Source organism: Poecilia reticulata, chromosome 5, assembly GCF_904066995.2.
Source record: "Poecilia reticulata chromosome 5, P_reticulata-male-v2, whole genome shotgun sequence".
In the NCBI taxonomy this organism is placed as follows: Eukaryota; Metazoa; Chordata; class Actinopteri; order Cyprinodontiformes; family Poeciliidae; genus Poecilia; species Poecilia reticulata.
The window spans coordinates 6,494,164-6,519,302 of NC_088834.1; the positions used below are offsets into that span (position 1 = coordinate 6,494,164).

Here is a 25,139-nt window from a genome sequence, read left to right on the forward strand (position 1 = left end):
AAGACTTTTTAAATCAAGTCAAGATGACTAATATTTAGATGTCAAGAAGAAGGCTCTGTTGAAGGGGCTGATTCAGAAATTATGACCTAGTTCTAATACATGAAAAGAGAAAATGGGAAAGAGAAGAGACACAAAGAATCCACCCATAATCTCATCAGCATCTACTTAAAACAAAGGGGAAAGTCCTTTTAGGTCCAACACAGGCTGTACTATCAGTTGCCCAAGGAACTGGCAGGATCCCAACAAACAGGCAGCTTCCTTGTCGACCATCCCTTTGGCTCAGAGACATGTCTGGCCACAGATGACAGCATTGCTTCTGGGGACCAACAGAGGTCACTTTCAGAAAGGAAAGCGACACTGGTCTCGTTTGCTTTGGATTGGACAATCTGGAGGTTCTTCACTCTTCATGTGGAATGAGAGTGTTATTGCAAAGAAGCTGTGTTCAGACACATTACTGAACGAAGTAAAGAAAACATTGAAGATGAGTGGAAAAATACAAAAAACGGTAGAGCTTTACTTTGACATAAAAAAAACAAGAGACTTAAAGACAAAATTGATCACAAACACAGTTCCAAACAACTGCCAGGTCCCTTGTGTGAGTATGGCTGCTTTGGCTTCTTGCTATTTTTAAATTTGTTTTTGTGCTCAGGAAAGAAACCTTCTCATGTCAAACAGACTGAGTTGAGAATGCAAATCCACTCGATTCAAATCTGCCTTAACGGCTCATCCGGGCTTTCTCCGATTGATATTGATTTCCCTGGTAGAATTTCTACGGAGTCAATCAGCAAACAGAAAGGAGTTGTTGTGAATGATGACGTTGATTTTCTGTGTGGTTTCAGAATTGTAGTCTACATGTAGATTTAGCAATGGCAGTGACGCTTCTCCCTTCACAGTGGAGGATGGTTGTTTACAGCGTAGGCAATTTCTGCTGAGGTTCATACGCCTTACATACATCACGACCAAACATTGGCTATTGGGTAAAATTTAATACCTGAACAGAGATCATTCCTACCCCACCTCTCGCCCGGAACGTTAGCTGGAGATAAGCACCAGCAACCCTCCCGACCCCACAAAGGGACAAGGGTGTCAAGAAAATGGATGGATGGATGGAGATCATTCCTCCAGAAAGCAATCATTTGTCAATAACTGAGAGCTATGATCCTCTGTACACGGCAAAGTGTAGACCAGTGGGAAGGTTTTTACTATGGTAAGAAAAATTTTAAGGTGAATTAATATAAATTTGACATCAAACAGCCAATAAGCAAAAGGATGAATAGAACACACTTTAAAATTTCACTAATGTGACATTTTCCCTAGTTTCCCTGACCCAAACAAATTGTCTGCTGAAAGCTGTTCTGTACTTTGAATGTGAAATGGTGACATCATCATTATTAATGTTCGAGTTAAGAGGAAAGTGTTGTGCAGTAAATGTTATTTTCACAATTTTCTACAAAAAATCCCAATGTCATGTTTTCCTGACATCATACAGCTTTTTACCTTTGCATAACTATTCAAAGAATCTACTTGTATGTCCCTGCTGTTCTTGGTAGGTTGCAAACTTTAGTAAAGGCTGGTTGAGCCAGAGGCTCTCATACTTTCTGGCAAGGAGAATTGGAAGCCATCTGTGCCAGGGACTCACAGCGGGACTTTCTGAGTGTGCTGGTCCCTTCTCAATCTCAGTGCCTCTGGGTCCCCTGATTTCAACCTGAACTAAGCCAGAGGACCAAAACTGACTAGTCCTGTTCAAGACTAGCGGCACAGCTGACGGGAAAGGCTGACATTGTTAGAAAAGAGAAAGTTTATTCACTGATCTCTAAACTAATTTATTAAGTTAACTTAAGTTAACGCCCACTAGAATTGTACAAGTTAACATTGCTCAATCGGTTAAATTAATAAAAACTAAAACATTTTGGGGCAATGATATTGCAAATATATATATTTTTTAAGTAAGGAGAACTAACTGGGTTTTACTGTGTAATTTACTGTAAAGAAATACAAATATTTTCCCAAATGGACGTCTATTCCAATGGAGCTGTTTTGGAGCCCCTGCAGCGTTAATGAGTCGCACTTTTATGAGACAGAAAAAAGGAAAGGAGATTAAATTGGATTTGAATGTGAGTGGAGCATTTAGGTCATAGTTGAATGGTTGTTTGACTGTGTATCTGTCTGCTCTGTCTGATTGTGGCAAGATGAAGGGGCTCGTGACCTTGTGCAGCCTCTACAGACTGTCATTGACGACAGGAATCTTTTCATTTCCACTCGCTGAGCCCACGACCATGAAATGGCTTGCACACTCTTTGAAAGAGTCAGCTCACTCTTCCCCCGGCTCATCAACCTTGTGACACGAGGTTCACAAGTACCGCCGGACAAGTTTCCCGGTCTCATCTGCTTATGAGGCTTGCCATCATTCGTAATGGCAAATGGTGCCACAAATCTTCACTGACACACTGCTTTCACACACTTCTCTATATGCAGCACACATTTATCAGGGGCCAAGACACATGTTTGTAAGTAATTAATCACAGAGGTAGCGTCTGGCTGATGAATGTCAGTGTGCAGCGGGAGACAGGCAGGGATTAGGCAGCACACCCAATCTCTCCCCGCTATCGTTATGCAACTCCTGTTAATGAAGCCATCTTTGACAAATGCGGATGAGTGTCATTTAGTAAACACAGAGTTGCATGTCAACAGAGGAGGGGCCGGCTTTCATCCAGCCTCCCTCTCCTCAATCTTCCTCCTGCTTTGAAGGGAGATCGGCAATCGTTGCATTAACCTAGATCGCTTTGTATTGTCGTTAGCATGCCTGCAGAGATGAGGCCGGGTTCAAGATGAGCTCACTTATCAGAAAAGCAGTTGTGGTGTCAGTGTTAGTGCTGTAAAGCTGCTGGAATGACTGTGATGTTGTCCTCAGAGCCCTCTGTTCTTTGCACTCCATGCTGATGTCAGCTTTCTTTTCTTTCCCCTCATGCTATAAAAAGATCTAGAGTTGATAAATGCTGCTTCCACAAAAACAGCATTTGTTATGTTGGTGTGTTAAAACTTAAGTACATCAAAAGCACAGCATATCACAGCTCCTTCACAACTGGGAGTAACTTAAAGTATGATCAAGTTGATGGCGGCTAATTAAATTGCCAGAGATTCAAATTTCCCTGTGGTATTTCTCTACATACTTTAATTAATCCAATTACATTCCTTGTTTTAGCCGAGATTGCTTATTGTAGAAACTATGTAAATATTTTATCTTCCAAATGGACTGCCAGAAAATAATCTGGTGGTTTTAGAGTAAACACTTCTGACAGAGCAACGCTTAAAAAACAAATAATCATAATAAATGGTTAGAATGTAAATTAGTGGGCACATTATTTATAATCCTAATGGAGGTGGAATAATTACTTATTCTGTGCCTAAATTGCATTCCACATACTGCTCACCAGCCCATAGATAGATGGATCACCCCACGAGTTAAATGAGAAAATAATTTAACAAAGTTTTGCACTTCATCCCCTTCTCTTTAAGGGTGCTGTGATCTCTATGGATATTTATGCTCAGTATACACAAGGTCTTTCTTCACCAAGGAAAAAACACGAAGTGAGAGATAGATAATTGCTGTATTCAATGATCAGTGTAATTAGTTGCTGGCAAATTCCAAGTGAAGTGATTTTAATGTTACATGAGTCATGACCGCCCTGTGGTGCAGTTATTGAGGGAAAACAAAGCAGAAGGTTAAAAGACGTGAAAATCATGCAAAGGAGGAAGTATAAGGAATAAGGAACTTGGGAGTCTGAGGTACTGCTGTGTGACATTTTGAGAATATAATCATCTTATTTGATTAATGTTAGATGTACTGGTTTATATATCACCTACCACAAACAGGCAGATATACCACAAATATATATATTTTTTAATCATTTGCTTTATTGTTGATTAGAGCTCCAGTTTCTGTATTTCTATTGTTTCATCATTCTTTCTTTTTTTCATTCATAAGGTAACTACTATGGGACCCCCAAGCCTCCAGCAGAGCCCAACCTGGTGCAGCCTGACCTGGTGGATCAGGTGCTGTTTGATGAGGACTTCAGCGGCGAGGTTCCCAGGAAGCGCACCACCTCAGTCAGTAAGATGGATAGGAAGGACAGCGCTGTACCCGAGGAGGAGGATGATGATGAGAGGCCCCCGCTGGTCAATGGATTGCCTGGTCAGTTCATTTCAAAGCGCTATGCGTGTTACATTAAACAGCAGTCATTTCACCGTGGTCTGCTTATTGTTACAAAGATAGGTTTTAGTAACTGTTTATCTTTCATGTTTGCAAATTTAAAAAAAAAATTCAATGCCTGCTGTGTATTCAGGTGGACCCTGTTAAGTTAATGTATCATCACCAAGTCGCACTGGACTGTAAGTTGCATTGTTCAAAAAATGCATCTTGAAGAGTAAAAAAAAACCCCATAGAATTTGCATTTATTTGGAAACTGTACAACATATGTAATCTGGTGACACGCTGGGTTTGGGTACCTGCTTTTCAATGAACTTATGGAAACTACTCAACCAAAGCTCGCAGGTCTGCTGGTAGTTTTTGACACACTGATGTCCTTTCTATAAGTCAGTGTGGTCAGTCATGGCTCCACTCCGCAACTCGCTGTTGGAGAGGAGCGGAGATGCATGCATTGTAAATCCAGGGTGATACTGCTTTACGCACTGAATAAAGTGGCAACAGCAAGTAGGTTCACCTGCAAAGACATTTTTATTCATCCCCTTTGCAACTACTAGGGCATGGAGATATAACGCTTGGCTCTTCCAGCAGCACATCTTCCTTTCAACTTGTTAAGGAAAGGGGCTGCAGATGGTAATGTTTATACTTTATTCCTTGGCTCTTGTTTGTCAGTGTGAATTAATATTTAATGCATCAGTCAAAAAATGCGTCATAATGTCTCACCTAACTAACAAGTTGAAAGACTACCAAATGCATGAAAGTGCAACTTATAGTCTGGAAAATAGATTAACTTTAAAAAGCTTAGTGGACAATGTTTTGGATTCTTATTTAACTTCAAGGTTGTTTTGTCAAAAATATACATGTCTTGTGGACTCGGATTAGGTTAAAACAGATTAGAGAAAAAGTAGTTTTTAGGTTTCTTTGTCAAAATTGCATGCCTCTGTCATTTTGTTGCAAAAATGAATGTTGAATGTGGTGAAAAGGCATTTCACGAGATCGCCCAATATCAAAATGTTACCCTAAAATTAAAGGCCCTCTGGCAAAGCACAACTCAGTTGGAGTGAGCCTGACTTGTCTAGTGGAAAGTACAAACAGCTTGGAGAACTGGTAAAAGTGATGGACAACAACAAATAAACTTGCTTTCAGACAGACAGCAACTCTAAAATACTTACACTGTTCAAACATTAACTGAATAATTCTACACATTCTCTAAAACACAGTTTGATGTCTATAAAATATTGATTCAAATGGTAAAAGGTCAAAAGGGCAGGTTGAGTTTAGTGCAAAAACCAAATTTACACATTGGTTAAACTCAATTAAAACTTTCCTCTAACAAAGAACCTGTAGCATTTTTCTGTTTTATTTGTTAATTGTTTTCAGAAAAACAACAAAAGCTGAATTAGCAAGTCAGATCTCTAAATGAACAAGAAATAAGTACTATCTAGGAAAAATATGATTTGTGCATCTCTACACCTAACAAAGCTGTTGCTGAGTCCAGCCAGTTCACTTTTTCACAGGTCACCTTGACAGAGACTCGGAGTTCAATCAGCTCAGCTCCTCGTCTCTCCAGAGAGTAAATCTCCCCTTAAAGCTTTCAAGGAGAAAACTCCTGTGACAGAAGTAGGTTACATGCTTGGTAACATACCTGGCCTTTTTTTTTTTTTTAGAGAGAGAGAATTGGGGTGAACATTGAATCAAGTCCAAGCTGAAAATAAGTTCTCCAGAATGAAACATTGTTTTGACAGAAGCTGCTCCAACACTGCTTGCTCAGCTGCACAAAGGATTCACAGAGATCCAGTGTCTGTTTACCCAACGGCTCTGTCATATTGAAATCAAACACTAAATGATCCAGACTTCTTTTTATGGAAGAAAGCTGGTCACAAATGACTGCCCTGCTGAAGCACTGCTGCAGAGCGATCTCAGACCAGCCATAGATGGGCAGAACAAGCATGGTGGAATGAAAAAGAAGGTTAATGGAAAATGTGAGCTCTGTGTTTCTAAGCTCTTCATCAGAGCTCAGACTGTCATTATCAACTACAGTCCTACCGTCAAGTGGGCCCTCACCTTGCTTTGAACCTTGCTGATGAACTCATCTTTCCCTTGGGCCATTCCCTCAGGCTGGTTCTCTAAGTGTCTACATGACAAGTGCACATCTTCAAACATGCCATGTGCATTTTGTATCTGTAAAGATGAAGCGCAAGTGTGTGTTTTTGATCTTAGAGGCAAAAAGGAGACCAGTTAAAAAGGTGCCATATTACCAGAGTGCTGCTGTGGAACAGCGTGTTCAGATTATTAAAACCAATTCTACTGTTCATGTGGGGCAGTTTATTTTGCAAACACGAATGCTTTGAAATGCTTTAGGTGTGTGCTGGACATTACATCTTTCGACATTATTTTCTATTGTTGGGAGGTTGGCTCTACATAAAAAGGAAAGGATAAAAAGCTCTTGTCTTTCATCTTTTATAACCATCTTCTGAGGAAAAGCACTGAGTGCAAAGTGAATTAGCTGGGCCTTTGTTGCATGTTTCATGTTCATTATGATGTAGTTTCTCAGTAAAAGAAAAGGAGAATGCTACAGTGTAAACAGCATGGAAGAATTATAAAATTGTAATTGCTTTTGAATTGAAATGGGTCTACGTGTGTGAACTCTCACCTCTATCACTGTGAACTGTGGGAAATATACATGTGTATATACATAGGCAAAAGGACTAACAGCATGCTGTGGTAAATGCAAAACAACCCCTTGGCAGGCCCACACACGCACACACATCATCACTTCCATGCAAATCTTATGAGCTGAATATCCTCTTCTTTTACTCCCCTGAAGCAGGTAATATAAAGTAGCTGGCCTCTGTGTTTCTGCGGGCTAACCTTTAACTGTCTTTTTCTATTTTTATTCCCCTTTTTTTTATCATGTCCATCCACTCTCTCTAGAGCACAAGGACTGGAGGAAAACGGTGCCCAGCTACAATCAGTCCAGCAGCACCATGGACTTCCGTACATGGAGCTCTCTTCCCCGCGATGACAGCCTGGAACCCCTGCCTTACAACTGGGAGATGGCTTACACTGAAACTGGCATGGTCTACTTCATAGAGTAAGTGAGACAGCGCTGATGTGACGATAGACTGCTGAGGGACACTTTAGTCATCTAACACACCGATTAGAGTCAATGAAAAAAGAGCTATTTTAAAACTATGTACAGGCTTGATTTATCTTGCTTTTCATATAATAAGGGACAAACTAATATAAACAAGTTAGTTTCTGCACTTAATCTCATTTAGTATTTGATTTATTTTAACCTTCTCACAATTCGATAAGTAATACATCAAACGTTTCAGTACAAACGTACTTTTCAACCTGTCAAAGAAGGCATGACATATTAGGTTTGATTGTCACTGCACAATTGTGCTTTTGTGTCATCACTGGGTTGGCAACAATAGAGCTGCTGTTTTGGTAAATCCACTTTCTTTTGTTCTTGATAGCAAAGGAATATCTCAGAATTTCACGGATTCTAAAAGAAAATAGCAAAAAAAAAAACAAAACTTGTCAGTGTTATTTTTTTGTTCTTGTTCAGTTCAACACAACATAGGTTTTGGATATTGGACTTTTTGGATATTGGATATTTTAAGCTCTTTGTGCAAAACCAGTTTCTTTTCTTTTCATGTTATTGTAAAGCAAACATACATTTCCAAGGTCTAGTTATTAGTGTTGTCTTTCATTCATATTTGGTTATAAGCCGCTTATCTCTGGAGATATTAGAAGACTATTGTGATTTTTTTCTGTTGATTACACACTCCAGATATTTAATCCATTTGAGAATAAACGAGACATGTTTCACATTCAGAGGATTTAGTCCTTCTCCGAGAAAAGGCCACCTAAACATAAACACAGCGAACAGAAACCAATGCACTTGTCCGCAAGAGCATATTATGCAGGCAGCTTTGAGACTCTTTCAGTCAGTTCTCTTGCTTCAGCTTCTTTTTCCCTTCTGGTAATATTGTTGTTGATATTTTCTGCCTGCTGTTTTTGTGGTACACAGTCACAATACAAAGACGACCACATGGTTGGACCCCCGCTTGGCGAAAAAGGCGAAGCCCCCAGAGAAGTGTGAGGACGGCGGTACGTGTTGTGCTTTTCTAGTTTACTCAAGCATAAATAGTTCTGCTAACCTCTACACATGCATTCAGAAAAATATATAATCTACTGTCTTATGAAATTTATGCCTAACATTTTAACCTAACATTTTTCATTTTGACATGTTTTGACCACTTAAAATAACCCTCAGGAACGTGGCCTAAATATCTTGAAATTTGGAGACAGGCATCTCCTTAAAGGAATATCAGACATGAGGTTCTTTTTGTATCCCCAGGATGATAGTGTTGGCTTAAGTGCAGACAGAAATGAACAGAGGCCACTTCTGAAAGAGTTGAACCCTTCAGCAAGTTTTTAATGGATTTTTACAAGAAAAACCTACATGATTCTTCTGAAAGGCAACTCCTAGCTTTCTGTTGCTTTGAGAGCCTTTTTTTTTCTTTCTCTATCTTTTCTCTCTTTCTGGCTTATATTTTCAACAGGAAATTACGTGCATCATTCATTCCAGTCTACTTGCTTATTACAAGCTATAGAACTGCTCTGCGTGTTGCAAAAAAGTTTAATGCAAACTTTAACTGCTACGTAGTGATACAACTGGAGATGTAATTTCTGGAGTAACTGCAGAGGGAATTGAGATACTTCATATTAATGTCTGCTTCCTCGACGCTGAAAAGTTCAATCTGCAGCGATTAAATTCTGTGTAAACAGAACATAGATGAGAGACGTTGATGATTATCAGCTGTCCATCTGCTACGAGTTCAGGTTGCCATGGTGAGGTTAAGTGCAGCATTTTATCTAGCAGCTATTTTCAGAAAAACTGTCTCCTAATGACACAGTTTTCCACCAGTGTGTACCACAAGTCATTGGCACACACTCTGATGTGTTTCTGTTGTTTCTGAGATAAATCCATGTGAACATACAGTGGAGTACAAAATGGTTTTATTTTTATAAAAAGTATTTTTTCTACTTCCCTTTTATGTTGGTGGACATTTTTCCTGCAGTTTGGACACTATGTTTTCTGTTTTAGGAACAGAAAACTTTAATTTCACAATAAAACACTTGATTTACATCATGTGTTATGTTAATCAAGACAAGTTTTTATAAAAATAAGAACTGAAATCGGAGATTTACACGCAGCTCATGAAAAGACAAGATTTTGTTCTTGTCTGTCAAGAAAGAAGATATTTCCCTTTTTAAGAAATTTAGATCCTCTGAGTTCATTTGTTTTTGCTAAAAGTCAGAATAAGGAGAACATTTTTTTCCGATACTTTTATTTATTGCTTTCTTCAAAGTCAGAAGTGTATGTACTGTAAGTGTGCTTACCTCTAAACAATTGCATGAAGTCTTTCTTATAGGCTTCTAGTTATCTGACAATAATCTGTGGATCTATTTTAAGGCAAAAATCAAATGTGTCTGAAAGGGATATCAGGAAGAAAAATGTGCACCTAAAGGTGCCAGAATATAGTCATTGTTCAAAAAAATGGTATGCAAATATAATTTCAAGTCAAGTAGAAACAGCATGGGAAAGTCCAGACATCATACAATTCAGGAAACAGGCGGGTTTTGTGTTCCACTGTGTTAGGGTATTAAATGTAGACTAGAACAAAAGCAAAAGCCCTGGTAAAGATGCTTGTTCAAGCTGGTAAAGGGACTGTTGTTATCCACAGTGAAAAAACCAATAGGGGATGAAAATAATCAACATTTTATCTGACAGTGTAAAATTGTGCCTGATCATTATGCTGAACTGGTTACAATTCCCAGACATGTCATAAATACTGTCTATTTATTCAGTTCATCCTTCCTGATTGTTACCGGCATTTCTCGCAAAATAATGACACACTGTTTTTGTCGTCCAGAGCTACCGTATGGCTGGGAAGAAATTGATGACCCACAATATGGCACGTACTACGTTGAGTAAGTGTAATTAATCCTGTGTTTTGAAATTCATTTTTTTTGGCATGTTCTTTTATTTTTTGTTTACATCCTATTATAACCAGACGTACATAAAGGATGAGAGCACGTGCTGCGATGATTTTACTGCTTTGTGTTTATGAAGAGCAAACTGGCAAGAATCTGTTCTGTCTAAAAATAAAACAAATGGCTGTAGTGTCATTTTGGGTGAGAAAACGTCGAGTTATGTAACATGCAGAGAGGAAGCATTTACCTGAAAGAGTTTGATAAGGATTTTCCTCTTGTTTATCAGTGGGTGGCAAAGTGAAACTCTGTGCTGTGACCTGCCTGTAAGCACAACATTGATTGGACTCTCGCTGCGTTATGTGTCAGTCAGTTTGTGTACATGGAGCAATACTTGGAGAGTATATTATTCCATGATGGTTGTATGTGTGTTATATGTTTTTGCACTCAGCATCACAGTTGGAAATGAGTGAAGAAGCCATTAAGTTTAGCATTTCATCAACAATGGAGGGAAATGGAACAGGGAGATTCTTAACCAGAACACATTGAAACAGCAGAATGAGGGCTGAAGGAAGAGCCTGTTCGCTGCTGTGATGAAACAGAAGGGAAAAGCTCGTGTTGTTTTATTGCTCAGGCAGCAGATGAAAACCTTCAAGGTAGAAATGACAAGAGGAAGAAACTTGCAGTGTTTGGACATGGAAAGTCAATGCTATATTGATGGAGCTTGTAGCTGCCAGTGTTTAGTTTGAAATGAGTTCCCTTTGAAACAACGGTCCTGGTTTGTATGCCAGGAGGGGAACAAGCTGTTTACCTTCTTGTTGAGGAACAGGATGTTTCTCACTGTCTGAGCTTCATTTCCTGGAATATTAGGTGGCTAAAAGCCATTCCACAGAAAACAATGTGATACAATCCAGTCGTTTTCTCCATGTGTTCCGTTTGTAAAAGGTGGTGGTGTTGCTTCAGCATCCCTCCACAAGAAACTGATGCAAATGGTTGAGAGTCATTCATCACTTAAAACTGAACATGTTTGTTTCAGCCACATCAATCAGAGGACCCAGTTTGAGAACCCAGTTCTGGAGGCAAAGAAGAAGCTAAGCAAAGACACTGCTTCGATTCAACAAGCTGCAGCTGCATCTTCTCAAGGTAACATCTGATCTGTTCATTGTGCTACATTTTCTATTTTCTATACCTACAAACCTGGAAAATCAACAGAAAGTTGATTTATTTCAGAAATTCAGTTCAAAAAATAAAACTCAAATTCAGTGATATGTTTCACTCTGAATTTGAGTGAAACAAAGTATTACCTTTGATATGGTTTTCAGCTAAAGAAAATCAAAAATTCAGTTTTTCAGAAAATCTTAATATACACAAAAACAATACAATTTGTTTTTAACATAGATGATTTATTATATCAAACGAAGATAGTTGTCTATCAGGCAGTCATTATCATGCTCTACAAAAAGGGTACAACACAACATTTCATGGCTAAAAAAATAATTATATGATGTTGTGCTACAAGCATATTATTGTATAGTTGAGTGGAAGGAAAAAGTGTTGTAGAAAAATGTGCACAGTCTATAGTGATAGCTGCACCATTATGAAGCAAGTCAACCCAGGAATTTGGGGGAGATTAGGTGAAGTATGATCTGCAACTGGACCCTGTGCTGCAAGATCTTCCATGTTTTCTGGACATGGGCTGTGCTGTTCCATTTCCTGTGTTAAACTGCCCCTAAATCAGAGACCTGATCAACAGACAGATGGAGTAGAGTAATGAGGAAAACGATAGATGGCAGAGCCAACAATGCAGACAATGTTTCTGTTAAAACAGTCTGGGATTCCATAATACCTTAGCAGAGCTGCAGAATGATTGCCTCTATAGTATGCTACATCCCATAGGAGTAGAAACATGTTCCACATCTGCATTATAAAAAAAAAAACCCATGTTGTTCCAACCTATAAAATGCACAACTACCTGAGACGGGCACACATTCACTGAAATTACAGTTTTAATTTCTTTCTCAAGATTAAAAATTGAGGAAACATACTATGTCAGAGCCAACATATGGCCAAATCATTACTTTAAGTAATTATTAGAAAATAATAAGATATATATTAAGTTTTGTCATAGCAAGGTTTTAAAATAAGATTAAAAATATCTAAATTGTAATTTTACACATCTACACCATAAAACAACTTAGAGCTTGCTGCGTACATTCCCTATGTAATTTGTTCACTAAAAATTGTTCTTCACTTTGCTTGTTTACAGACTAAGTGCTCCACATCACTCTGCTCATAATAAAGAATGACAGTAAAGACATGGTTGTTCAGTTCATTAACATGCATTTTATATTAATTCCCAGTTGGGTTTTGAGCTTGTTCCAGTTTCTTGTCTGCATGTCTGTCAGCAGACATACTTTAAAAAGCAACAGATAGACTTATTTGTATATTTCCAGAGGTGGAGCGTGACACAAATTTAAGGAGGATTATGTTTTGATGCGACTCTAGCGCCATGAGGTTTTTTTATTTAGATTTGGCATGAACTGGTATTAATAGGCAGTCTGCAGCTGCTGTCTTCCCTGTTGCAGTAAACAAAATTCAGCAAAACTGTAGTATATCATTATTCCATAACTGCATCTTCTGTCATCTATCAAAGTATATTCCCAACCTGGGAATATACCTCCCAGGCTGGAATACTATGAAGGTATTCCTCTCCTAAGCATCTACGACAAATAAACCACAGCAATATGCTTTAAACATTTGAAAAAAAAAATACTTTCAGCTTTCTATAATTGTAGAGCCTGAAGCAGATAATATCTTAGATTTTTCTGTTGGGAGAACTTGCTGTAATGCTGCACTTCCCCACCCCTCCTCCCACATTGAGATAATCTGGAAATTAAATAAAGGCTTCTTTAAGCTTTAATTTTTTTTTTCTAAAGTTTGTCCTTTAATTTCTAGAACAGGGTGTGACGACATTCTGTAAAAGTATTACAAGATATTGCACTTTTGTAATGTACTTGTTAAGCCTTGACAACACCTTCAGGTTTTTAAGACTTGCACATTCATGTCTACTTATAATTAGTTCAGCACAAGTCCTAACGTGCACAACCATTGTCTGTCTTTTTTTTTTTTTATCTGGAAAGTTCTGTTAAACTTGACTCATCTGAGCTGACCAGACTACTTCATGCAGTTTTTTATGAGAGTTCTTTATGAATAAACATAACCTTTTTTTTATCTCTACTGTTTCAATCAGTAAAAATAATTTACTGATTAGTCATTTTGATGTCATTATGGTTATTTTTCACTCCTTTCCCTTTTCTGTTTTCACTTTGATCATTGTGGATTCTGGAATTATCTTAATTTATTAAAATATGAAAGCAATTTGATTCACTCTGCTTGCTCTGTGTGCCAGCTTGCTTTGATGAATATACTTCCCAGAAACAATGGAGAAAGAATCATCACTTCAGCCACCAACAATTTTAGTATTTAATCATTTTTTGTAAGGCCTCCAGTTAAGACACTTCTTTAAACATTTTTTATTTTTTTATTTTTTGCCTGATAAACATAAAACCTTTCCGTTACAATAGATATGTTATGGAAGATCAAGCTGCTGATCAGCATTGAGTGAGACGTGCTCGTAGTGCTGGCAGGGTTTCAGAGCCGTAAAAGAAGGAATGCAAGGGGAGGAGGCCGCCTTTTAGCGGTGCATGTGTCAACAGCTGGTGGAACATCCCGTTAAAGAGGCCAAGCATAATCAGGCGTCTCTCTGCTCAGGTGTGTTGGGACTGAGTAAACCGCCATCTCACTGCTGATTACTGATTACACAACCTGCTGAGCTGTCAGACGGTTGCTATGATCAAACCAAGACATCGGCAGTCGGCGGTTACACCTAAGGCGACGACACACACCAAGAAACTTTTCTCCTTGTTTTTTTTTTTTTTTTCTTTTTAAAGTATAGGTTTGTTTATACCCAATGGCTGACAGCTGGTTAATATTGATACACTTTTTATGTAAAATGTACTGCATCATTATGGCGTAGCTCACAAAAACTCTTCAAAGAAAAATAAATGGAAAAAGTTAGATTTTATATATATATATATATATATATATATATATATATATATATATATATATATATATATATATATCATTTTCAATTTCTGAAATTGATTTGATTTTATTATATTGTAACATGAAAAAGAGTGGAATTGGAGAACTAACTGAGGATTTGGTTGGCTGTGTTTCATTTAATGAATCAAATACAAATAGCAACTTCTGACATTATCAGAGTAACCCATCTGGAGCAGCCATGCCACATTCAAAGTGGCCTAAATCTTTTTTTTTCTCGTGCTTGGTTTGAACTTCAGCAAAGCTTCACATCTAGATGTCTAAATGCATTGAATTCCTGCAGTGTGATTGACTGATTCACCATGTGGTAACAAGCAATTGAATAAGTGTTCCTAATAAAGTTGTCGGTGGATATTTTCTCACATATGATAAATAAAGATGGAGGTCTACTCCCCTGCCTTCTCACATGTAAGCAGTCAGACCGCATGGCTGCTTGACAAGGTGGAAATACTGTTTTGTTTGTCTTCTGTTTACAATCTCCATATTTCAGCCAAGAGACTTTCTGTGAACCATCCTACTCAAGTCCAGGCTTGCACAAGTCACACTCACTTCCTTCTTCTGTCTCCTTCTCTGTCCCCCTTCTTTACATCTGTCTTTTTCTGTTCATACAAATATGTCCTTTCAAAAATAAATTTCAGGACTCCTTGCGAGAAGCGATAAAAAGAGTTCATCAAGCCATTTCAATATAATTATGTAAATAAGCTTTCCATGATCCGTATAACAGCAGCGGACATCTTGAGTCTTCAATTGCTGTTATAATTTACACTTGCAGTTGTCGGCCCTGGATGTTTTTAGCCTGGTGAACCGTATGAGAGTTTGAGAGTGTCTGCATTTGAATTGCTCTCACACACTGAAAGTCATGGAGTATTTATAAAAGCTGAGGGAAGTGAGAGGGAGGTGTGGAGTTGTTATTTAGACCAGCCAGAACAGGAAGTTGGGAACTAAATGTGGAAAAGCTTGTACTAATTTGAAGCAAGTTCAGGACAGGGAAACAGATATACCCAAACAAAACAGCACAAATATGGAGCCATCACCTCCAGCTTGGTAGTTGTTGAAGCATATATTCTGAAATTTAACTTAAACCACAAATTTGTGGGGTCCTCCAATTTTCATTGAGAGTTTTGGTCCACCAATAGTAGGGAACCTAAAAATGTAATGGATTCTCTTATTTGTCTGACATTTAAAGCACGGAATGATGCAGTTAATGCTTCAAGCTTGTAGTCCTTGTATTCATGACATGTATATACAAGCTTACATGTTCAGTAGGAGTGATGGGGCTTAGGAGAGACTAATGCTGGCTTTGTTAAAGGAAGGAGGGGTGACATATTATCCTTTAATGTTTGTGCACGAATATGTAAACTACCTGAGACATTGGTCTTAGAAGAAAGCTTTAGATAGAATTATTGCATTTTTTAAAATAATTTAATTTTGTTTTTGTATTTATTATTAGCTAATTTAGAATTTTCTAAAGTATTTATTCCCACTGAATGTTTCACATGGTGCTTTGCACATTACACATTGCACATTATATGTTAAAACCACAAACTTCCATGTATTTTATTTTTGATTTATAAGTACCCACACAAAGCAATTCATAATTTTGAGGTGGACACCTTTTATATTCAATAAAAAGTGTAGCATGCATATGTTTTCAGTCCTTTTCTTTGATATTCCTAAGATGTGAGTGCAACCACTTGCCTCAGACGTCACCAGTTAATCTCCTTGAGTACATCTCAAGAAGATAGCTGTAATTGAATGCCATGTACGTATGATATCACATACACAATATAATCTCATGCATGTAATTTAATCTCTGTATAGAAAAGCTGTTGTTTGAAGGACCTGGCTACATTAATGGTCACTCTGGTAGAGTTTCCATTTCTCCATTTTAGATCACCAGCTTATGGTAGAATCTGTTGACATAACAATTATTATTACTAGTGCATCCCACAAATCCGGTTTGGCCTAATTAGACTGAATTTACATTTTGATCACCATACAAAACACTGTGAGGCAACTGGTTGTAAGAAATACATATAGAGCTAAATAAATAACAATTTTGGAATAAAACCTGTAAAAAAACAGCAATAATATTGAAGCTGGGACAGAGGTTCACCTTGCATCATGACTTTGATACTAAAAATACATCAATGACTATAACGAAATGGCTTAAATCAAAGCATATTCATGTGTTAAAATCTCCCAGTCAAAGTTCAGCACAAAATTCACTTGTGAATCAAGATGTGTCAGGATTTGAAAATGTATCTTCTTTATCTAGTGTGAATGAGGTTGAGCTGATTTGCAAAGAAGACATTTAAAAATGTCAGTCTCTAGAGGTGCAGAGCTGGAAAAGACATAACTCAAAAGGCTTGCAGGTGTAATAAAAGCAAAAGGTGGTTTTGAGTCACTGCAGCTGAATACAAATGTACACTGGACTATTGACGGTTTTATTTATAAAAAGAAATGGAAAACCATGTATCATTTTTCTTCCACTATAATTATGTGGTTTTCTGTGTTGGACTGTCACCAGAATACTTAGAAGTTTGTGGTTGTAACATGACAGAGAAAGTTCAATGTGTATGAATACCGTTCCCAGACACTGTATCTGACATCTTCAACACTGTCTTTTACTGCAAAATCCAGCTGGACAACGATTTTTTTTCACTGGCTTCCTTTACTGTTTTACTGTTTTGAAGCAACAGCAATAATGCACCAAGGCTGCAGTCCACAAGCCAGAAAAAGAAAAAATGTGTCCATGATCTAAAGTGCTGATACTACAGTACTGCTAAATAAGGAAGATCATCAGCTTAGTGCAACCCTGAGGGTTGGATGTGTAATGTATTGCTTATGCCACAGCAGAGCTGCTGGTTCTTATTGATGTCGCTGCTGACCTTTATGTGTTCCTTACTCAACTTATATAAACCCTGCAATCACAACAGTCTCAGAGCTTTACTTTTCCTCAGCCATTTATTAAATAGAGCAGGGGATAAAAGGACAATACGCTAAATTAGATAGTGTCAGAGGTACTGTATTCATGTTCTGCTCTATAGTTTTATAATGAAAGGAGGCAAGTAAATTGGCTTCAAAAGCTATAATTTTATCACTTCATCTGTGTGTGGGCCTCTTTCTCAACAGGGCCACACAAAAAACGTTTTGATGGGTTTGTTGTGCTTAAACATACATCACGTCTATTATTTGGATAATGACTGATTAATGTGTTGATTTTGTTGCCACACAGTGTGTATAATTAAGATTCAGCACACATGGTTGAATTTTGCAGTCATTCAAAAGGAATGTCAATATTTTCATATTTTGGTCTGCACAGTGTAACTGATGTGTTGCACTGTGCAGAGGTTGCAGTTCTTCACACTTTCTTTTTACTGTGCGACATTTCTTGTACTTAAAAATGTGTCACCAACAGTGTTACATGTGCAATTTGTACACAGGTAAGGGAAGTATGCTTGGATTTACAGCAGACCCCAGCCAGCTGAAGGGGGAGATGTACCACACAGCTCTGAAGAAAAGCTCCCAGGGCTTTGGATTTACTATCATCGGAGGCGACCGTACAGACGAGTTTCTTCAGGTGAAAAATGTTCTCAGCGATGGCCCTGCTGCCCAGGACAACAAGATGGCATCTGGTGAGCAAATCCAGCAAAAAGATGCACATTAAAATCTCATGATAAGTCATGAAGAAATGAAGTCATCTAAACAAATTGTAAAACTAATATAAAACATTTAAAACTCTGGAACTGATTGCAAACCAATTAATAAGGCTTTAGGATTTCATCAAACTGTAATTCTCTATAAATGAAGCAAACAGGGAACACTGGTGTACTTTTCTAGAAGTGGCTAGCCTGACAAAATTACGCCAAGTGTGTGTTCACAACATATGAAGGAGGTCACAAAATAACCCAAAACAACACCTAAAGCATTGCAGCCCTCACTTGTCTTCACATAAAGATTTCATGTTTTGGTAATTGTAAAGAGACTGGTAAAAAAGCTTTAAGGAAAATATTCTTTAGATTGATGAGACTAAAATGGAACATTCTGTGCTTCTTGTCATATCTGATGTAAAACAGCAGCATTTTAAGAAAATCATACTAAGGGTCAAAAGTGGAGGTGGTGGTAATGTGCCTGGTTGGAGCTGCTTTGCTTCTTGACCTGTTTGAATTGCAGTAATGGATACAACCATTAAGTCTGCATTCTTAAAGTCCAGAAGGAAAATGTCTGATCGTCATTGTGACTTTACCTGAAGAGCAAAAACGCGACGCTTTTGGAGTGACCTAGTCAAAGTTTTCACTTGAAATCAAATTGAGATAATGTACATTACTTCAAATGTTCAAATGGTACATTTGAAATACAGTACATTTGACTGCTACATAGGTAAGTCAAGCTTACGGATCCTCCTATATGAATTAATTGCTATATTATCTAAAGAAATATGGGCCAAAATTATTATATTTTTTTAATTCTTGGTTCTCTTAAATGCTTTTGGAAGTTGATTTGATGATCCCTTTCAAAAAGCTGCTTTTTTGAAATACTATATGAATACAATTTTATTGAATTAGTTTTACTTCTTTCATATTTCTTTAAGCCAACCCTGTCCCATGGGTTCAGTAGTGCAATAAAAAACAGCAATTTGTCTGTCAAACACATAGGGACTATATATATCAGCAGTCATTCTAACTTTGGTTCCTGTGACACCAGGAGCTGTCAGTCTGGTAAGGTGTGTGTGTATTCATTTGAATAGTATTATGTGACAGAAATCTATTTCTTTCATAGCTCTTTTCATCTGTAGCTGGAATACTGTTCGGGTGAGCAATGTAGTAAGCGTGGGTGGGATAAAAATGAGTGAATGAGATAAAAAAGAAATTAAAGCAATAAAGGGAGTTGCCGAAATGGGAAAAAGGTAAGAGATGAGGAGATTTGGGAACCACGTATTTGACAAAGAAAATGCAAAGTGTTTTTCAAAGTGATGTGGAGAAGTAATTCCTAGATGGAACATGAGAAAAAAAATTTCCTCCTTTTAATTGTTTTCTTTTTTCATTTGCCACAGGGGATGTGATTGTTGAAATTAACGGGACATGTGTTCTGGGAAAGACCCATCCAGAGGTGGTGCAGATGTTCCAGTCCATCCCCATCAACCAATACGTAGACATGGTTCTTTGTCGCGGGTACCCTCTGCCTCCGGATGTAGACCTGAACAATGACGACCCCCTTCCTCCTCCACCCCTTCCACCAGCTACTCAGCCACAGCAGCCTCTCCACGGTGGGGAGGTGGTGACAGCTGTGCCGCTCATCAACGGACAACCACTGTTAGTCAAAGGCGACGTCCTGCATGGCTCTTCACAGGAACTGCACTACGTTACCACCGACGCAAGCGGTCGGCCTGTTGTAGCTGCCTTGCCCAACGGGCGACAGCCCGACCAGGGAGAGGGCGCCACAGGAATGCTGCAACCAGAGCTGGTGAGCGTACCACTGGTGAAGGGGCCTGGAGGATTTGGGTTTGCCATTGCTGACTGTCCTCTGGGCCAGAAGGTTAAAATGATTCTGGATGCCCAGTGGTGCCGTGGACTGCAAAAAGGAGACGTAATCAAGGAGATCAACAGGCAAAATGTTCAAAGTCTCAGTCATGCACAAGTGGTGGACATCCTGAAAGACTTTCCTGTGGGCAGTGAGGTCAGCGTGCTGGTATTGAGAGGAGGTGAGAGACTAAAGCATTCATATGTTTTTGTATCTGATCTGCCCATCTGGATGTTTAGGTAGTATACTGTACTATCCAGAAATTTTGAGTCATTCCTCATTTATTACAATGTTGCTTCCAGACAGCTAGACCTTCCTTTAATCTCTTAAAGTGATCCTGAGAAACAACCTGAACAGAATTTAACTTGTTTTAATTCAGTCCATTACCAGACCTCTTCTCTTAAAAAAGACTTTATGTGTTTTTTATGACCTAGTGCTTCTTATTTTATTCTCCACTTCTCCAATTTCCTCATTTCACAGACAAATAAAGTGTCTGTATGTATTTCATGGTGGACATCAAATGGGTGAATGCTTCTGAGTTCAAAGATAAACCCCTATCAAGTTTATCGGTGTGGTTAAAAGTTTTGCACTGTACTGCCCAAAATAAACAATTGTGCTAAAAGTAATAGCATTGTGTTTACAAAAGTCAGTAAAGGTCAAATGTCTTACAATAGCCCTGAACCAACATTTAGTTGTATAACCCAAGTTTCTATATGCACAGATTAGATCAACTTGTGGCACCATTCTTCTGTTTTTCTCGGTTTTCCCTTAGAAACCTGTCTGTCTTTTTGAAACACATTTTAACACATTGCTGCCTCTTTGTGTATTTTAATGTATTCATTCACATGACCACTCACATGTAATAAACAGACCTGACACCATAGTGTAAGAAAAATCTTCATACCATGATGAATAACGATGCTTCACAGTGTGCTGTGGCCTGAATTTTGGTTTCAGCAGGGAACAAAATGATGTGCTGTTTCTCTTTGTGCTATGTGGCAAAATTTAACCTCTCGTTTATCTAATTTTTAAATGAAACTCTCAGAAGTCTTCTTGCCAACAGCTTGGTCTTCACACTGACATTATCTAATTTTTGGCGTACTCACAGGTTACTGTGAGCACTCCAACACTCACAGTGTTGGTTGTTTTGGATTATTGTCTAAAACAACCAAATTAGTCTGATTCTTGAGTGGAAAAGCACAAAAACCAGCATGTACAAAACATTTCCTCTCATGTTCTAAAATGGGGGTCACTAGAAACCTTAGAAACACCCGACAGGTGTTCCTTACGTGAGTGAGCTCCACACTACCATAATTTTGAACCCGCATCTTTCTTTTGATGATTCAGTTATGCATAATCAGTAGCATACACATCTGTTGGTATGCTATCACTTACTAGTATACTAGTAAATTATTTATGGAATTCTAAATTCTAATCTTTACAAGAAATCATGACCGATCAGATTAAAGATGTTGGATTGCTGCTATTCTGAACACAGATGTCTGTGTTTTTGTGTTGTTTTCACCACCTTTGTGCCTCCGTTTTGTTTTCTCCTCTCATATTTTTTATCTAATATCATTTGTTGATATTGTTGATATACTTCTACAGTGCTGCTTGGAGGTGAGGTCAGAGTGCTGATACTAATGGGAGGTGAGGTGGTGTTGTGGCTAGTTTAGGGGCACTGAGTGATAACACATTTTTGCACTGTAATAGTGTGCCACTGTCTGCAGTGTGTTTCAAAGCTTCCACTGGAGAGGCTGCATCCTCTTTTTGCTAAATATTTCCAACTTCTCCACTGTGACTACTGCAGGCGCAGTTTAAAGCCAGTTCCTATGAGTTTTGTTTCTTACCACCACTTGCATATACAAACTGCACATCCCAAGTACTTCTCCAAAATTCGTCCTCTGCACCTCAACTCTGTCTGCGTGTGTTTATGACAACTTGTAAAGGGGCTAAATGCCTCTGTTACAAGTCTGAGAGAGGGAATTACATGAGTGTGGGGATGAGCTTGATTCCACATAGTTGAGGGAGGAGGGAAGGCACCCTTCAAATGTCTCCTACATCTCCCCGTGGCCGCCTAAGGGACTCACTGCACGACTCGGTGAACCCCAGATTGGCTTTGATCATCAACAGAGCGCAGGGGATTTCTGCATGCCTCTTTATCTGTGGCCTCTAAAAGATCCATGGCTAAACTGCTAAGGAGGGGAGGTCCGCTGGGTCTTTCTTGCCCCAAGCCACGCCTGAGCCGTCTTCCCTCATTGCCCAAACACCCATGCTACTTGCACTAACTGCTGTGCCACCACCATCATGTCCTGCTCCACTGCATGATTCCCACTGTTGAAGTATATATGGGCTTGGCTTCACCCAGCCTGCTAAACTGAACAGCTAATGTCCTCTTTAACACTCATTAGACAATGGCCTGTAGCTTAGAGGTGGCTCACAATTGGACAGTGTCTTTATTATTGGTGAGTTTCGCTGAAGACAAAAAGATCAGGCAGTTGGGTGGAGGTAAAAGCAGGGTGCAGTAGGGTGTGTTCTGGGTGTGCAGCAAACGTTGCATTGTCAGATTTTGATGACAATGATGTTGGATGAGGGATTTTTACAGTGTTGCATAAAAATATCTTCTTCTATACAGTACATCAGGCTCCATTAACCTCAGATGAGGCCAAGTTTTCACCCTTGCCCCGAGGGCTGCAAGCTTCAGAGGAGTATCTGTTAATTCAATTAATGCAGAGAGTTGAAGAGGATGGGAGACGGAAGCGGGGCTGTGCGAGATGGTCTATAGGGAACTATCTGAGTGCGTTAGATGAAACATGTGGGTGTACTGTAAAGCAAAAAGAAGAATGATCAGCTGTGGAATTATATGCATGAAACACAAAAGCCTTTACCTGCTTTCTCAGCTCCACGGTTGAGGTGCAGTATGTACTCAGCTCAGAATGTGATGAACCAACACTATATGCCATACGTATCTTTAATCTCATGGATGGTTAAATATTCGCTAATGGAGCATTCTTTAGCGAGCACACCTCTTGAGTTTTGAGTAGCTCACTGGTTTATTTTTACACTTTCTGCCACCATCTCTTAGTCAGAGAGACAGTGCCATCTGCTGGAGCTTTGGTGTGAATTGTTGTTCCAAATATGAATAGAATTCATTCAAACTCTTTTCGTTTTGTCTGTCTTTTTGTTACTACAGGTCAGACATCCCCTGTAAAGACTCTGAAGCCTGTGAGTAAAAATGCATTATTCCCTCTTTCTCACCCATTGTTTCCCAATGGAGACATATCCTTCAATTTGATTTCAAAACATTTTGTCCTTCAGCTTAACCACTAAGCCTCTGTTGCGTCAAATTAAATGATAGCAATACATTTGAATATTGATTATCTCTCAGCCCGCCTTCTTTTGTTTGTTCTCAAAAACAGTCTTAATTACCTCCGTTCGCTATTCATATGCTTTGGGCTATTGTCTGGGGACTGCAGTGGTAATGAGGATTGGATGAGCCTCTTTAGATTTGGAAGTATTATTAATACAACAGTTTTAGATAAAGAGGGTGCCCTTTTCATGCGGAGAAGGCCTGTTGCAGCCTTGGGGAAATCTTTACTTTCTCTCTTGGATTTTATATTATGCTCAGATCCCAGTGTCTAACCCTCAAAACAATAGAAGAAATATAGAGGTAAAACTGGTGTACGATATTAAAAGTGACCTTTCCAGCTTTTGTTATCTAACACTGTTTGATGCCCAGACACTTGTCAAAGATAATGAGGTGCTCAGACTTTCATTAAAAGTTTGTGATGTAATAAATTTCAACAATACAACACAAAGTTGCACACAAAGCTTGTCCTTTAGTGTAATAATTAATCATCTGGTCATGATGCCTCCTGTGTTTGTCATCAGAGACAGGAAATGACAGCAAGCACAGAAACCTTGGACACCATCGCAGACTCAACCCCCCAGGCCTTGCCGTACCACTCCAACACGAGCACCCTACGTTCATCTGACTCCCCCAAGCGAGATGCCACAGAGATGTACCTGAAGTCCAAAGCCCTGCTGGAGAGCAGGCGTGAGTGTTGACTGATATAAGCTGCTTTTAATCTTCTGTTTTGTCATACTTTCCTCTGTGATCCTACACTGAAACTAAGTGATGGTGAAATTCTTCCCATTCACAGAGCCTCACACCAAAGACATAGATGTTTTTCTGAAGAGAGACATTGAAACAGGCTTCGGCTTCCGAGTTCTGGGAGGAGAAGGCCCACAACAACCAGTAAGTTTTAAATCCAGCTTACTTTGCAAAAAAATATATATATATATGGAAAGCTGTTAAAACATATTTACATCTCCAGACTTCTATTTTTCTTCAGTTATGTCATTGTTTGAATTGTAATAATTAACTAATTCAAAACAAATATAGTACTTTTAATCCTGTTTAGAGTCTTGGTGGCATTACTTATGTGTTCCCTATTCCATATTTCCTTCTCTCTGCTGAAGGGGGAGCATTGGAAAGAGTGGCAGACTCTTAAAGAGGCAAAGGCCAATTTCAAGGCAAAATCAAATTTCCTCTCAGCTATGTTTGATATATCCACCATTTTTTTAACATCTCTTTTTTTTTGACTGTGTTATAAAATGTCACTATGTGCCTGAAAAATACCTAACAACCTGTTCAAAAGACCTTGCTCTACAATGACCAGGCATAACACTGTGGCAGATAAGGCTCTGATTATGTCTTCATTGAGGAAGCTGTTTCTGTAGTAGCTGAGTTATATTAGAGAGCAAATGTACTCAAAGCTGTTGTGTTAGAAACATTAAAAATGGAGAAGTTTATAGACTATAGCAACTTTGACCAGTACCACATTGTGATGGGTAGATGTCTAAAAAACTCCTGTTATTTTGTGGTGTATTTGGTTTGTATTGTCTGGTCCCATCCAACAGGAATTGTTGCTCAAATAGCTGAAGAACTTAATGTTGTTTCTGATAGGGAGGTGTGAAGGTAGTGTATCATCGTTTGTTGTGTACAGGACCGCTATTCACCATTTTAAAAGAGAGCATGAGAACCAGAACCAGACCATGTGGAGCAATTGAAGAAAGCAGCCTTGTCTCATGAGTCCCATTTTCTTTTACATCACATTGATGGCTGAGTGCAGTTCCCAGACAACTGTGGCCTCTTTCAGCAGGATAATGCATTTTTCCACAAAGTAAAAAGATCTCAACTCAGTCAAATCGAATTGATTGAATTGAAATCTTTATGCTTCCCATAAAAAATGAATGGAGGTTCCATAATGTAACTTAC

The 25,139-nt window shown here is 38.7% G+C and overlaps 1 protein-coding gene across 3 annotated transcripts in view; it reads left to right on the top strand.

The window, feature by feature from the left end:
* magi3b (membrane associated guanylate kinase, WW and PDZ domain containing 3b) overlaps nucleotides 1-25,139 on the top strand; it is a 153,563-nt gene that overhangs the window by 117,531 nt on the left and 10,893 nt on the right. For 2 of the 3 annotated variants that reach the window (XM_081606905.1, XM_081606903.1), the window contains exons 4-13: nucleotides 3,986-4,192; nucleotides 7,139-7,298; nucleotides 8,244-8,323; nucleotides 10,153-10,210; nucleotides 11,247-11,353; nucleotides 17,782-17,973; nucleotides 19,392-20,039; nucleotides 23,052-23,083; nucleotides 23,750-23,915; nucleotides 24,022-24,116. In XM_081606905.1, coding sequence (XP_081463031.1) covers nucleotides 3,986-4,192; nucleotides 7,139-7,298; nucleotides 8,244-8,323; nucleotides 10,153-10,210; nucleotides 11,247-11,353; nucleotides 17,782-17,973; nucleotides 19,392-20,039; nucleotides 23,052-23,083; nucleotides 23,750-23,915; nucleotides 24,022-24,116 — 1,745 coding nt within the window. The remainder of the gene's footprint in view (nucleotides 1-3,985; nucleotides 4,193-7,138; nucleotides 7,299-8,243; nucleotides 8,324-10,152; nucleotides 10,211-11,246; nucleotides 11,354-17,781; nucleotides 17,974-19,391; nucleotides 20,040-23,051; nucleotides 23,084-23,749; nucleotides 23,916-24,021; nucleotides 24,117-25,139) is intronic. The other variant, XM_081606904.1, reaches the window with a different exon arrangement.